Below are 15,728 nucleotides of genomic sequence, written 5' to 3' on the forward strand. Positions count from 1 at the left end.
TTGGTTTTGATATTTTCTATGATTTTGTCTATTCTTGTCTATGCTTTTGGTTTTATCAATGTTAACAAAACTCTTAAATATATTTGGTATACTTTATCTATATGATATAAGATTATAAATTTTTGAAAATTGTAACAGATATAATAAAATACACAAAATACATAATATAAAAGTCCCTAATATAAATCACATTTGATACCAAAAAGCTAAAGACACAAAAATACATAATGTAATATGCAAAATACATCACATAAGACAAAAAAATTTGGGTATCCAAGGGTTTACCCATAAGACTAAAAACTCGTTCGGTACTCACAAGACTTAAAACCCATTCGAGTTTTGTGAATTCGGGCTTTTTCTGGGCCAGCTTTTTTCAGGTTCAGGCCGGGCTGGGTTTTTTTACCCACCACAAGATTCCTAAGTAAATGAATTCTTGGTGAGCAAGAACAAAATCTTGTGAAGAATGAGAATATGCGGTACAATATAATCAAAGTCATAAAAATGTTGAGATTTTTTCAAATGTTACTAGATTTTAACTCGCGGTACACCGCGTGCATATAATTTTTATTATTATTTATATTTTATGTTGTATTTGTTTGTTAAATATTGAATGTTTTGTAAATAGAGAAATAACTAAATTTTCCGGCAGTTTGTACAGCTAAATGTTTATATTATTTTTTAACCTGCAATATACTTCATAACCATTTGTTTGTTATATTTTGTTTGTTTTTTAGTGTTTGAGATTCTATTTCGATTTTAAATTATTATAACAAAAAAAATAAGGTATCTAAATAAATAATAAGTTATATATACGCTATGATTAAGTCACATTGTTCCTAATGATTTAATTATTTTACACAATCTTAGTTAAATCAACTTGATTTTATATGTCAAATATTCTAATATTAATAGCATTGAAAATAATAAAATGAGAATTTAAGCCGTATTAGCAAAAATAATGATATTTTATTATTTCCAACATGTTTTCTTTATAATTCATCTACTATATAACTATATTATATAGTATTTTAAACATATTTTAATTGTACATATTCGTAATATTTTAAAATTTTATTAAGTTTATATATATTAATTATAATATTTAAATAAATGTGAATCGAAGTTCTTCTTACGTTAAGAATCAAAGCTCACAGGTATTGGAAAATAAAATGGGAATCAAATTGTTGTTTTTTTTATTTGCAAATGATTCAGAAATAAAATATCTTCCAAACATAATAAAATGTGTGGTTAATTATATCACATGTTCTGTTTACATATTAATTTTGCTGTAATTTTTTAGTTGGAATAAAATGTAAAATATTTATGAAACAAAATCTGAAGTAATGCTATTTTTGGAAAGTTTTTAGGGATTAACTTTGTTAATAAATTTGTAAATAAGTATAAATAAAAGGGTAAAATCCAAAATGTAATTCAAAAATGTATATATAGATTTGCCTAATTTTACAAATTGAAATAATTTAGGAAATTGATTATATATTGTGCAATTAGTTTCTATGCAAGTTTGGTAACTAATTTAATGGGATATTCATGTTGATCGCCGCTTAAGGTGCGTCACATTGATTTTGTCACATCGAGTTATTGTTTCAATGTTATTTGCCTAAATGTAAAATGTTTACATTTAGAGAAGACGTATGAATCTCGGCTTTGATTAATAATGACTCACTTCTCTAACCATTTGACATGTCTTACCAGTCCCACCGGTGGTTTCCACCACCTCCCCACGTCTTGCTCTCTCTCTCTCTCTCTCTCACTTCCCTTCTCTCCTCCATCGTGACATTAGAGAAATTGATTTGGATTAGTACGAACTAATCTGCTCCGACATCTTGCTCACCATCATGATGACTACTGAAATCTATATATACATTTTTATCCTAGCACTGCTAGGCTAGCAGTTATCCTCTTTTGATTGGACGGAGCGGATCGAGCATCAACGCACGTGACAAAAACTGAAACAACGGCAAACGGCGGCAACAAAACCACAACTTCGGTTCCACCTCATAAATGAAAAGATGACAACGACACACACCTTCTTTGGTGGATGGGATTTCTGCTAGGTTTTCATGCTTCGTGGTTGCTAAGGGAGTGGGAACAAAATAGAGAAATAAGAAGAATTGAAATCTTTTTGATTCTATTAAAATATAATTGCTAGAAATCAGTGTTCAAGAAAGCGCTAGGCGGTATCTGGGCGGTGACCCAGCGCCTAGAGCCTAGAACGCCTAATCGGGGTCTAGACGATTTTTAGGCGATTTAGACGTTTACAACATAAAACATTATATATATAAAATTATGTACAAATATATGTTTGAAAAATAAAAAATTTATAAATTATAAACAAAAGTAAGAAAAATACATTTATTTAAGTTATATTAACAACTTATAAATATTTATAATTACGTATACAGATATAAAAATTAATAATTTAAATATATGTAATTAAAAATAAAAAATAAATATGAAAATTAAATTAATGTAATTTTAAGCGGTTTAGGTGGTTATCTAGGCGCCTGCTGAGCGCCTAGCGCCTAGACGGCGCCTAGGCGACCGCCTAGACCGCTTTCTTGAACACTGCTAGAAATAAAGAGAGAGATTTGGAAGTCTTTTACACTACTAGAAAATCTGTTATTTATGTCTTTAATTCCATTCAATCAGTTTCTATTAAATTCTTTCATCCAATACCCCCTCCTTAGGCAATCGCTTATATACTCTGCAATAAGTTTATATGCCAGTTTGGTAACTATTTTTCCGGTATACTGATTTTGTTTCTTTGTTTTTCTGTTGCAGAGATTTTGGTGGATAATTTTAAGGAATAGTTTTGCAAATTTAATATATTATCAAAATTAAATTTGTTAACATGTATAAAATTTTGATTTTTAATTCTTTCTATCTATACTAATCATAATTAATTAATTTGATTTCGTTAAAGAAATATTGCAAAATCTAAACTAAATGATTATTTGTTTTTGTTTAATTTTATTAAATTGATTTGTTGTTTCTGTAAATATCTCACAATATAAAACCAAATCAAATATGTATATATATATATATATATTTTTAATTTTGATTTTAATTCTTTGATTTATTATGGAAACAACATTTAAACAGCTTCCAAAGATATTGAGTAATTATCGGTTTTATTTATATGGCATGTAGAATTTAATTTTGATTTCCTTATATATCAAACGAAATTGATTAATTTTTTTTTTAAAATCTGTTTGGATACTCATTTATAACTGATCTGTTTAATCACATTATACACGATCAATATAAATAGACCTTTTTGTGAAAAAACTAAAACATATAACACATATATATTTCTCAAATACCAATAATTCTTTTTAAAAAAAAACATGATGAGTATCACAAAAACTATTGTTTCTTTCTTTCTTGTAGTAATATTGGCAATTTCTATGTCGAAAAATGACGTTTTGGCCTTCGGAGGTAAGGTTTCTCTTTACAAAAATAGTCGGATTTATTGTTTTGTGTGTACATAATTGCTTTTATATAACTACGATTAATCATTAAAAACCATTACTTGAATAACATTTTCTCAGGAAAAATATATAGAATAGCCATTAGCCATGTATATACTACATATTTATGTGTGTAATCTATGCTTTTTTAAAAAAAAAAAAGTTTGATATTTTATTGAACACTTATACAATATGGCTTATGGCATATATATAATTATAGTGATCACTTGTTGTTTATATACGTGCAGATCCTGGAAACTGCATTGGTATTCCATGTGTGCGGTTCCAGTTTGGAAGCCATGAATGTCAGCCTGCTTGTCAAGCAAGAGGGTTCAGAAATGGAGCATGTTTTATTGTTTCTTATAATAATGTTCAATGTTGTTGCAATAAGTGATTACAAAAATATAATGCTCTCTTATTGTTGTGCGTTTGTGTGTTCAACTTTGTTTTTCCAACTTTATAAGATGATTTTCCTATTGTGTTTTGACTAACAAATCTAAGTAAATACAAAAACTGTTTTATTATTCTACTGATTTAAATCAACCGTAAATAACGCTTCATTGTGTTATAGAATTAAATTCCTAGTTGTCGACGCCTCGACGGCAAGGCCATGGAAGGCCTTCGAGAACACATTAAAAAATGGAAGGCCTTCGAGAACACATTAAAAATATCGAGAATATTGTGATGAAGCGTTTTGTGAAACACATCCGAAGGCCTTCACAGAAACGTTCAAAAATCGATTATAATACGGTAGAAATTGATATTGTTACTTTTCGCGTTTTTAAATCCAGTGAGTAGAAAACGAATTTACTTTTGGTTAAAACTATATGACCGCAGAAATCCAAATGAGATATAACAATTAAAACTTTTGTAAAACCATAAAAGCAGGGCAATTGTCATAAATACCACTAAAATAGGTTTTTGTTCCAAAAATACGACAATTAAGTTTTTTTCCCAAAAATACCACTAAAATATATTGTTTTCCAAAAATACCACATAATTGAACTAAAGTTCTAATACTAAAAACTAATTTCTAAATTATAAGTACTAAACCCTACCCCTAAAAACTAAACCCTAAAACTAAATGTGTCAACCCAAACCTAAAAAAAAAAAAAATTCTAAATCCTTAAAAATCAATTTTAGTGTTTATGGTAATTTTGGAAAAAAAAAACTTTTGTGGTATTTTTGGGAAAAAAACTACAATGTGGTATTGTTGGAAAAAAACCTTTTTAGTGGTATTTAAAGAAAATTCCTCTAAGAAAGAGTACATGGATCTGAAGATACAAACGTAGCAAAACCGTATCACAACGCTTGATCGAATGATGGCTCAACTATATACACTCTTGATTACATGTGAAGAATGATGAATGAACTGTTTCAAAATTCATCTATATATACATTTTTGAGATATTTAGCAAATAAATCCTGAGGTTGCAACCTATTTACAAGTATGCCATTAGCATTAATTATTAATTTGTTTTTATTTAATTAATTAATATTAAGTTTTGATTTTTGGAAACAAGATTTCTTATCCTAATAAAATTTCCAAAACAATCTGAACCACTTCCTTTAACATTAAATATTAAGTTTATAACTAATATTAAGTTTCCAATTTTACAAAACAATATTTTCTCCATACAGACATTTCCTAATCAATCGGCTAAATCAATAAACGACAATGTTTTTAAAACCGGATAGGAAGGTGCACCGGAAGTCTTTTGGGTCGTTGGGTCAATTAGTCAGACCGATTAAACCACAGATCAATTAGTTTATTGGTTTGTTTATATTTTATGAATATAACATCTACTTTTTTATAAATATATGAACAAAACATACATCCCTATATAAGTAAAAGAGAAGTACAAAAGTGTTTCCGGGTCGGGTCAATTTTGCAAAAATAACCTAAAATTAAGAGAATCGGATTCGAGTAAAAAATATCTGCGACGTTAACGGGTTATTGGGTTTTCCAAAAAATAAATCATAAATGTTAACATCAATAAATTCCCCAGAAATAAACCATAATAGTTACGATAATATATATTTTCCTACAATTTAGGAAACTAACAAATATACATAATTAATGTTTATTTTAAATTTATTGATATTAAATCGGACTATCAATCTTTTATATATGTAAACTAATTTAATTTTCATTATATATTAGTATATACTTCCGGAATTAGAATTCATTTTAATATAATTCATAAATAATGATAATATAATTAAATAATTTTAAAAAATCTGAAAATTAAATTTTAAATTATATAACTATACAAAAACGAAAATACTAATGAGAATTAATGAGATGTTTATAATTACATTCAAATCTTTTTTATCAATTTTGTTATCATTTTAATATGTATAATAAAAATACTAATGATAATTTAAAAAAGATATGGAAAAATGTTCTGAGATTTTCACATACCTCTATCAATTTTGAGTTACCTAAAAAACAGAAAACGTTTGTAACATTAGCATAATTTATGCAAAATTATTATTCAATTTGGAACAACCAATAAAGACAGTTTAACAAACATATATGATTAGATTTCAAAGATTTTCACATATCTCTATCAAATTTGAATTATCTAAACAAATGGAAAACATTGTAACATTAGCATAATTTATGCAACATTATTATTCAATTTGGAAACAATCAATAAATATAGTTTAGCAACCATATATGATTAGATTTCAATATGTATTACCAAATATTCAATCAGTTAGTTTAAGTAATTAACTTAAAATCTGAAACACTACTAATATTCTATATATATATAATTATTAGAAAATCACTTAAATTTCTTTAGAAGCCGAAAAAGATTTTTCTAGAAGACTTTCATTTACTAACCCTAAAAATTGACACCCATTCCTCACTATAAAAAGTCATATGAACAAAACATCAATTGTTTCATTCCAACTTTTCTATGTTTTTCTGATGTTTTATTTTGGTTACTATATTCATGTATTTTTATCCAATATGATATATATTAATGTATTTAATTTTTATTTTACTGGAACATCAAAACCATTGTGAATCTATCAATTTATATGTTCTTATGTGATACGGGTATGTACAAAATTTCATTTAATATTTTTCTAATTATGATGCTGATTATGACTATCAAACTCAATTATGAATTTGATTAATATTTTTGGGTAAATGATAAATTGTTCTTATGGTTCATTACATTATACATATTAGTGTAACTTTTACAAGTGGAATTTTTTTATAATATTTTATGTAAGGTACTATTTTCTACTACTAAAATGATCAAATTGAATTTTTTTTTTTGTGTTGTTAGTACTTTTCTAAACATTTTAATATTTATTTTATCAAAATTCATTTTATTACTATTTACTCTCTTTTTTTCCTACTATTCTTTTATTCAAACTCATTACACAAATATATGATTTAATGTAATTGACTGTAAAAATGAAAATATAGCATATTTCAATCTATATTAATAAACAATCCCCTGCGCTGTAGTAGTTAAGTATTAGTAGTCAATATAACATTCCTATTTTTAGTATACGTAAGAATTCTATACTACTAACAAAATATTTTCTAATTTCTATACTAACTAATATATCCATATTTGTAAGGTTGTACATATTTTAAAAATTTTAATTAAATATTAGTTATATATAGTTAATCTATAAAACAAATTACAATTTTTATAAAAAGAATAGTTCCACGGTGTACCGCTAATATCTAGTTAGACTAATTAATTTGAAAAATGTCAATTGTTAGAGATACCGGAGCCTCCCCAGTTATTTGTCAAGTTTTTAGAATATTGTGCATTAATTTAAAGAGGTTCTGCTGTAGGACACAAGTAAAATTTTGTGTTTTAAAAAACCATAAATTTTTAACAAATTACAACATAATGTGTCCCTTTTTATTTTATAAACGAGGCAAAGGCCAAAAGTTGCAGAACATGTGAATTAGTCTTTAGTTTGTCATTGTATTGTCCTGAAGCTTACAGTTTAGAGGTTATGCGGCTTACGGTCGCTTCTATAGATCCATGAGGTTCATCGGTTGGCAGGTACACATCATCTTTAAACTGCAAAAGTAAATTATTAGAAACCAAATGTGTTTTGGCATATTATTTTTGAGTATTTACAATGGTTTCATCATAAAAGGTAAGATCACAGAGACATTCTTACCTTCACCATTGAAGGGTTTTCCTTGGTTGAAAGGTTTACAGGTAGAAAGTGAATATTTGGCATTTTCAGGTGAATCGATGATACATCAGTGAACCTGTTCATGTTAACAAGAAGCTAATCATGGTAAGAATCACATAATCACAACAGAAAACAAAGAGAAAATACACAGAATATGCTGATACCTTCTGAGTACAGCGCTTCCCATAAGATAGAGAGTGCGTTGGACTGAAGGGCTATACACACCGTTTCTGGAGGACCAAAGAATGTCTCCATCAGAACTTTCTTTACATCCATGAAGTTCTCGCTGAAGTAGAGTCCTTTTGTTGGGATGCTTGCAACTGAATCATACGAGTACCTGCCACCATTATCGTGTATGTCGGTATCAAGAATCAATCACAAATAAGAAAGATGTCGCAAGGCTAATTAACGCCTACCTCCAAGATGCATTCACCTCTGTGGCCAGCATTCTCTCTCGAGTTTCAGGCAGAATGGTGTATTTGTCTCTGACAAACCTCTCAAATCCTGACTGTTAATTTGCAGTCAAGCGGTTTTCGTGAACAATCAATTATCAGATCTTGACTTTTGAAATCAGTGTGTCAACATACTAGTCTTACAAAGTAGACTGATACTAATACTATCAGTTTCTAGATTTTCACTCATTCTTCAGATCAGTCTTCTGTGTATTTTCTCTATATAGAGTTTCTAAGTTAGAGGAGTAGCCTTCTATTGGACTGCAAATATTTTAATAGATTAGAAAAAGCTATGGCTAAGTTGTTCAAGCGAAGCACAGCAATAAAGAAGACATATACAAAAAGAATTCTGCACATTATCCAAAACTCTAGTACTGACATTATATTTTTTAAACCACTAAGTTTCTGAGACACATTTGTATCCTCACGATAAGAGATCAAACTGGGAAATGCTGATCTAAAGACCATGGAACACATTAAACTCACCATTATCCAAATATATAACAGTAGTAACATAAAAAAAAATTCAACACCTTTTTTAACAAGATATATCTGCAGAGAGATGTTGTATACCTGGGTTGTCTTCAGTAGAGCTAGTCCTGCAATACCAGAAGTTAAGTTTAGTGCACCAGACTTTTCTACTCGTGCCTTCACAGTATGAGTCTCTGATCCCAGCTTGAAACCTTGAACAAATTGATTGATTGAGAAAGTCATCAAACTATAGCGAAATTGGTTCCAGAAAAAAAAAAAAAAAAAAAAAACTCACCATGTAAATGTGGTTTGCCACCGATAGATACACGCTCCCAGGGTTTCTCAATGATATTTATGATAGCAGTATAAACCTGGGAAGGAAACAATGAAAGAGCTTAACCATATGGAGAAGACGTTGAATTAAAAATAAATTACGTTATTGCAAGAAACGGTACATCTTTAAGGGTAATCAGCAAGATGAAAATATGGAATTGAGTAGAAAAATATATGGTGATAGTGTTTCCCATACATATTTGATCATACCTGTGGATAAAATGAGCAAAAGTGTTTACCAATAAGTATGGCAAATTCCTCCACCGAGAGTCGATCTTCACATTCCTTGGCTTTCACATAAACCTTCATTCCAACATAGAAGATTGGCAACAAAAAAAAAAATTGGATGGGAATTTTAAGAAAATCAGCAGATTTAAGCATGAATAAGAAGAAAGTAATTGGTGAAACGAATCCTAACGACCAGAATCTAGGACCAACAATCCAAGTCTAAGCCAGGCAGAGAAAGTTCACTAAATGACTAAAATAGGCAATAACATGTAATACAACATAAGAACAGAACCATGAACATCATTCATTATCCTCAAGAGCCAACAAAAGTTGTATTTCACAGATCAATCTATGATATGATGTAGCAATCCAATACTAAGCACAGCCACAAATGAAATGGGCAATTCAAAAGTGTTTCAATCTTGTTTTGTTAAGACTTACAGTGTTTTTCATGGTATCAGTGGCAACAATATCGGAGTTATCATCACGGTAGTAAGAAGAGAGACAGTGAGAGAGAAGACTGATACTAACGTTCCACTCAACAAAGTGATGAGATCCGTCTCTCCAAACTCGCCCAACTCTCACTCGAGCCTTCCCATGTCTCTGCTCCAATCTGATCCCATCTGCTTCTTGTGCCATTATTCCTGGTAACAGTAAGCTTCATCAAAAAGAAATTCATTTTTTTTTTCCAAATCGGATCAAAGCTTTACTAATCTAACTTAGTAGACCATTCAAAACCCAGAAATCGATTTATAACTCACTTGCGATTCAAACGAAAAAAGCAACCAAAATCGTTTCTCTAACCTCTGTTTGGAAGCTTGAGTATATCGATCGCAACGAAGAAAGGGTTGACAGAGATTATCTTTGAGACTGTGAGTGATTTAATGATGAGAGAGATGCGTTAGAGGCGTGAGATCGATGATGACGGGTTCGATTACGTGTTAGATCGCACTATCGCAGAAGAAGAAGATTGCGTAGGAGAGAGTTTGGTTTTGGTCATTTCGGTTAACAAATTTTAATTCAAATTATTTCCGGTTTGATTTGGTTTTCTTAATCGAACTTTTGTGATGGTTTGGCTCTTTTTTTTGTGAACTCAACCAATTTAAAATATGAATATTCAACTTGTATATAAATGATGATGGGGGGGATATACATGAAATGTTCTATACCACATGTTTTGTTGTGTCTGTAAAATAGACTAAACTTACTTTCTTACTGTTCTTTTGCTTCTTTTTTTTTGGTTTGAGTCATGGCTCGAAAGAAGGAACATGAGTTGCGGTAGTGTGCGTCAAACTGTAGTTTAATCTGTCTAAGACGCTTCTGTATGGATCTTCCTCTCGTTTCTTCAACAAATAAGCTATACTATTCTCTACTTCCGCTTTTACCTCCAAGTAAACTTGGTTTGCTTCTTCTCTGTCTTTTACTAGTTCTGGTCTTCCCTTTGTCTCTATCGGTTTCCCAAACAGGTAATAGAACCTACCCGGGATTTTCGGTACCAGTCCTGGTATGTAGAGCGGTTGGTTCGCCACATCTCCATCTGATTCTTCCCTATCAACAACAAAACAAAACAACACTCATCAATCTTTTGACTAGTAACAACTTCAGTCATTAGTACCCTTCTGGTTGTTTCAATAGCCAATTTCTATGTTATTGTTTTTCAAAAACAAACATGATCACAAGTTCCAGTTACATGAAAAGCAATTTTTTACCTTAATTTAAATTGTTTGGTATCGCGAGTAAGATCCTTGATATAGTCATTGAGAATTGGAATCTTCATCAGGTCGTTGTAATCAAGAACCAACTGCAATAGCAACAGAAAAATATATATGTTTGCCTCGTTTCAATTACTGTGCACAAGAAACTCGGACTATGGTAAGGTTTGCTGTGACAGGAAGCTTACTTCAGCTATGTCGTCTTCACCAACCGTTCCAAACGGCACTATTGTTGCACCAAACCGTGCTGCCATTCTTACAAACTCTTGATTTTCAGGCCAAATTAATTTGTACTGTTCACCCTGTAAGGTCGTAGAAAATAATCTAATATATAATCATCAGAATTTTAACAACACATATTTAGCAGATTTAACATAAAAATTCTGTTAAAAAATGCTAACGGTTGGTGAAGTAACTTAAACAAACAATGAAGACTTAAATAGCCAACAATGAATGGATTCTTAAACAATGAACTTTAAAAGTTTCATCAACTCTGTTCTCATCTCTCTATGACCTTAGGGGGATATGCAGGTTCAGCTGGCATAATCAAGACTGTTTGATTTCACCCGTTTTTAGTGGGTGGAATCACTCCTTTTGGCTACTACTTTTTCATGTGCTAAACTAAGAAAAGAAAAAGATATATGAGTAAGATGGCTAACTAACCCGGTTATGGAGAGCCTCTCGTGCACCGCCGGGGAAGAGAAGGACATGAGATTTAGAAGATAACAGCTTAAAAAGATTGGTTGCAGTGACAGGATAGGCACCAAATACCTTAATCCAGTCACTATAATCAAACTCCTTACTTGGATTATTATCTGAATACAGAACCGGATGGGCCATTCCACGAAAGAGAATGTTTTTTTCTTTTATAAATGCCTCGGACATTGGACCAAGTTCAAGACCCATCAACATGTGGTAACCAATAAGTAACACCGGACCTTCATCTGGAACACCAGCGAGTCCCCTCACTATTTTCCCGTCTTCCATAGTTGAAAAGAACACAGAACCAACAGCATTTCGCAAGAATCTGCATATCACAAAGGAATCAAATCAGACCAGATACATCACATGAAGCTTAGTGCATTTGGGTCTCTTTTGCTCATTTTAAGGAGATCCAACGAACGAGACGATAAATTAACTTCTACTGTCAGTGTTTTTGTCAGAAAGTTTTAAAGAGTCAAGGAAGACTTAGCATGGGTACCCGAGCACTTCATCAAGGGCGTAATCAAGTTCTCCCTTACTTGGAGGCAAGAAATCAGAAACCAAATCATATCTCCAAGAGCGCCGGTACTTGCCTGTACCTTTTATAACTGTGAGCAAACTGACGCTATCTTCCTGTGAAAATGAATAACAAAGTCAGTCACAGAATAATAGTCATACTCTTCTGTGTTTTTCTCTTCTTGTAAGAAATTACTTTTGACACTACTTCATTAGCTCCACCTACCATCCATAACAAAAGGAAGTGCATTCAAAAGTAATCAGTATGTGAAATTATAATTACCAGTAGAAGGGTATGCCCATTGTCCTTGAAGCATCGAACTGAGCAGTTTTTTAGTACCCCATGAAGCCGCTTCGCTTCTTCTTGGCTAGGAAGCATCATGTCTTTTCCACTGAAAGTCCATGAAATCCAAAGTCATTTCTATTTTCTTGATAATATGTCAACCATTGTACGCCAGCCAGGTCTGTGATATTACTTACATAGACCAAAAATAAGGAAGAGAGAAGAAATGCAATACAATAAGGAAGAAGATAACCTAGCAAGGATCAAGGTCTCAGCTTGAACTGCATGGATGCGGGAATTGGCATAAGCAGAGCTAGATCTCAGCAACTTAAGCTTCCAAAGTAAAGTTTCCCGTGGAATAATTTCACCGAGATCCTGAAACCGTATAGTTAGAAAAGATGTCATCTTGCATTGATACAGGATAACAGGACAAAGTAAATGCAATAAAAAAAAACACTCACAGAGAGAAGCGGGAGCATAGTTTTAGTAAGCCTCTGTCTCAACTTTTCCAGTTTTATACCTGATGGAAGTTGGTTGTCGATACCAAGTGTTGCCATCTTTATTGGATCACCTAAAATTCCAAAAAAAGCCTAAGTAAAGACAATTTAAATAGAAAAAAGGACTTATTAACTTATACAATTTTAACATCAGTTCATGTACCCATAATAAAGCTTAGAGCATATGGAACTGTAAAATGAAGCTCCTCTGGCACCATCTCTAATATAGGGATCAACGGCTGTAGCGGTGACCTATCAAATGATGTAGCTAAAAAAAAAAAGAGAAAAACGTATTTGTCCATCAAATAACAAGCTTATGCAAGTATGCATTTAGATACGAAGCTACAAAACTGAACAAATAAATGTTTGCTAACCTGGGTTAACTAGTATCAACACCAAGTCTAATGAACTGTTTCTGGCAGCAACAGCAAGAGCCAGGCATCCTCCGAAAGAATCCCCCACAAGATATATCGGCTTATTTGGACGTGTAGCCTGCTCCTGCCTCAAAACATCTTCGACTATTTTCACCAGGCCTTAATTGTAAAACCAACATTAAAGAACATTCAGAGAAAAGAGCAAACAACATCAACAACTACTGACCTTATAGAGAAGAAGCACTCGTTAGATATTTCTATCTATGTGGAAGTCAATCGTATACATATAACAGTAAACGTGTATTTGGACAACCATATTAATTCATGGAAATCTTTTCCACGCATTGTTACAATCTTCCATTTGATGTCACACAGAATGAGCTGAGTGCAGGTAATCTAAGCATTGTTGTATGTATGTATATATACTCGTAGAAATCTATGTATACACAGACATATATCTCAAGGAGGTAACATAAGCAAGGGAAGATCTATTCTATGATAATAAAGAGACAAGTACGTATAACCAAATGTTTATATCGCTATTTTATATTACCTTCAAATGGAGTTCGGTCAAGTACAGGAATATGCAGGCACGAGACATGAAAAGCCCTGTATTGGGAAAAATACAATAACAACAGTAAGAGGTAACATAACCACAAGAAACCTTTATTTGGATTAGTTTTTTTGCTATAGATACTATTGCTTCTGCATTAAGGGTTGTTCAAGTTTATATATATATATATATATACCCACTTCCACATTCTTAATCCAATGTTAAATCAAAGAACTGAGACTAATAAGAAAGAGTAAACATACTTGCCAAGAGCTTTGTGATGTGGAACGAGGCCCATCCCTGTGCCATCAAGCCCTGTATACAAAATTCACATCAAGCATTACAAAAGTCAAATCCATATATATTAAAAGCTTGGAACTTTGCAACGGACATGATCTAAGAATCAGATACTTAAAGATAAAAACAGTAAAAACGTATAACTAAGAATTCAAGTAAACAGCCTAAAGAATCAAAGAAGTGAGAAATGAATACAAAGGTTTAATTTTTTTAGCGTATGAGAGGACAGACAAAACCCAATTACTGAATTTGTTTTACCGGGTAAGAAGAGTAACGTAGGAGCATCTTCAACGGGTCGACCACAATCAACGGGACTAAACCACCGAGGAGGACCACCGTCAGGTTTTTCCAAGATCTCTTTAGCCGCAGAAAAGTAATCTTTGACAGATTTGGAGCCGTACCCATCATCCCACAACAGCTCAATTTCATCACTCACTATCTTCTTCTGGGATTTTACTTTCCCGTTCACTTCATTTGCCCCATTTTGCTTTTGAACAGTAGAGACAGAGACCGAACCGTTGTTCACAGGCTCCACTGATGTCGTCTTCTTCTTCTCACCAGAGATTTGAGCTCTTACCTTGAAATTGGGTCTTCTTTTGTTACAATTCCATCTCAAATTTGGTAGCACCGATAGGCTTGAAGAACATGTTGCCATTGCCTTTGTTTGATTCAGGCAGGCAACGTAAGGAAAATTAATTCTTAGAAAAAAAAAAAAAAAATTACACAAAATGGGAAAAGATTGAAACTTTACAAATATCTTACAAACGTTTTTGGAATTAGACAAAAAAAATATTATTAATTTTTCTTCTTTCTTTCGGTTTCCTTTTACATTTATTTATTTCATGGAAAGTGCTAATAAAAGTATCTTTAGTAGAAAGTGGAATAATTGCAAAAGATGTTCTAAAATTTCATCCGTTCTCTGTTTTTTGGTTTTTTTTTTTTTTTTTTTTAATTTTCATATTCATACTTAAAATGAAAAATAAATCAATTTTGTACTCTTGTGTTTTTTTAGCTAGACAATTAATTTGGTAGAGACATTTAATCTGCGACGTGGAATAAAACAAGTACACAAAAAAAGTTATTAAACTCATTTAGTAGTTATAATCCCATGAAAGGATTATATTAGTTAGCTTCCAAGTTTTAACATTATGGGTGCAAATGGTTGCACAATTGAAAAGGTTGAAGGAGTTGAAAAAAATTATTCAACCAAGTTTCACCATTTGATTGGAAGAGGTTGAAGAAGTTGGAAAAATCTATTCAACCCATTCAACCTAAAAAGTTGAAAAAATAAACTGATCCTACAGCAAAAATGTTCAACTTGTTCAACCACTATTTTGGAGATGAATGGGTTGAATATTTTCCAACTCAATTTTGTTCAACTCATTTTTTCAATTTTAAGCAACCATTTGCAGCCTGCAAATGGATGCAAAAAAAAAAAAAAAAATGGGTTGAATAAAACTGGATTGAATAATATTCAACTTATTCATCTCCAAAATAGTGGTTGAACAAGTTGAAGATTTTTGCTGTAGGATTAGTTTATTTTTTCAACTTTTTGAGTTGAACGAGCTGAATAATTTTTTCCAACCTCTTCGACCTTTACAATGCAAATGGTAAAAATTGGTTGAATAATTTTT

The 15,728-nt window shown here is 31.4% G+C and overlaps 1 protein-coding gene and 1 pseudogene across 2 annotated transcripts; both read right to left on the bottom strand.

The window, feature by feature from the left end:
• Positions 1–7,333: 7,333 nt before the first annotated feature.
• On the bottom strand, positions 7,334–10,118 carry LOC104787332 (uricase-like; annotated as a pseudogene). The gene is made up of 9 exons (XR_015557555.1): positions 9,965–10,118; positions 9,602–9,818; positions 9,143–9,235; positions 8,895–8,970; positions 8,702–8,811; positions 8,093–8,184; positions 7,841–8,013; positions 7,659–7,752; positions 7,334–7,555 (listed from the first exon to the last, which is right to left on the bottom strand). The product of XR_015557555.1 is annotated as a uricase-like (transcript).
• Positions 10,119–10,261: 143 nt separating this feature from the next.
• LOC104787333 (phytyl ester synthase 1, chloroplastic) lies at positions 10,262–15,183 on the bottom strand. The gene is made up of 13 exons (XM_087450868.1): positions 14,353–15,183; positions 14,061–14,112; positions 13,798–13,853; positions 13,245–13,403; positions 13,034–13,138; positions 12,835–12,944; positions 12,627–12,748; positions 12,374–12,482; positions 12,074–12,207; positions 11,536–11,899; positions 11,061–11,174; positions 10,870–10,961; positions 10,262–10,708 (listed from the first exon to the last, which is right to left on the bottom strand). Exons 1-13 carry the CDS (start codon positions 14,747–14,749, stop codon positions 10,408–10,410), a joined length of 2,115 nt encoding a protein of 704 aa, XP_087306994.1. The 5' UTR covers positions 14,750–15,183; the 3' UTR covers positions 10,262–10,407.
• Between the last annotated feature and the right edge of the window lie 545 nt (positions 15,184–15,728).

Source organism: Camelina sativa, chromosome 5 (genome assembly GCF_030686135.1).
Source record: "Camelina sativa cultivar CO46 ecotype springtype chromosome 5, ASM3068613v1".
Lineage (NCBI taxonomy): Eukaryota > Viridiplantae > Streptophyta > Magnoliopsida > Brassicales > Brassicaceae > Camelina > Camelina sativa.

What these genes read in the sequence shown, in the direction of transcription:
- LOC104787333 (XM_087450868.1), bottom strand. Translation starts at nt 14,749, where the DNA reads ATGGCAACATGTTCTTCAAGCCTATCGGTGCTACCAAATTTGAGATGG. An exon ending in TGCTCTAAGCTTTATTATGG is followed by an intron (nt 12,945 to 13,033) that starts GTACATGAACTG and finishes TTGGAATTTTAG; the next exon opens with GTGATCCAATAAAGATGGCA. An exon ending in GAGACCTTGATCCTTGCTAG is followed by an intron (nt 12,483 to 12,626) that starts GTTATCTTCTTC and finishes ATGGACTTTCAG; the next exon opens with TGGAAAAGACATGATGCTTC.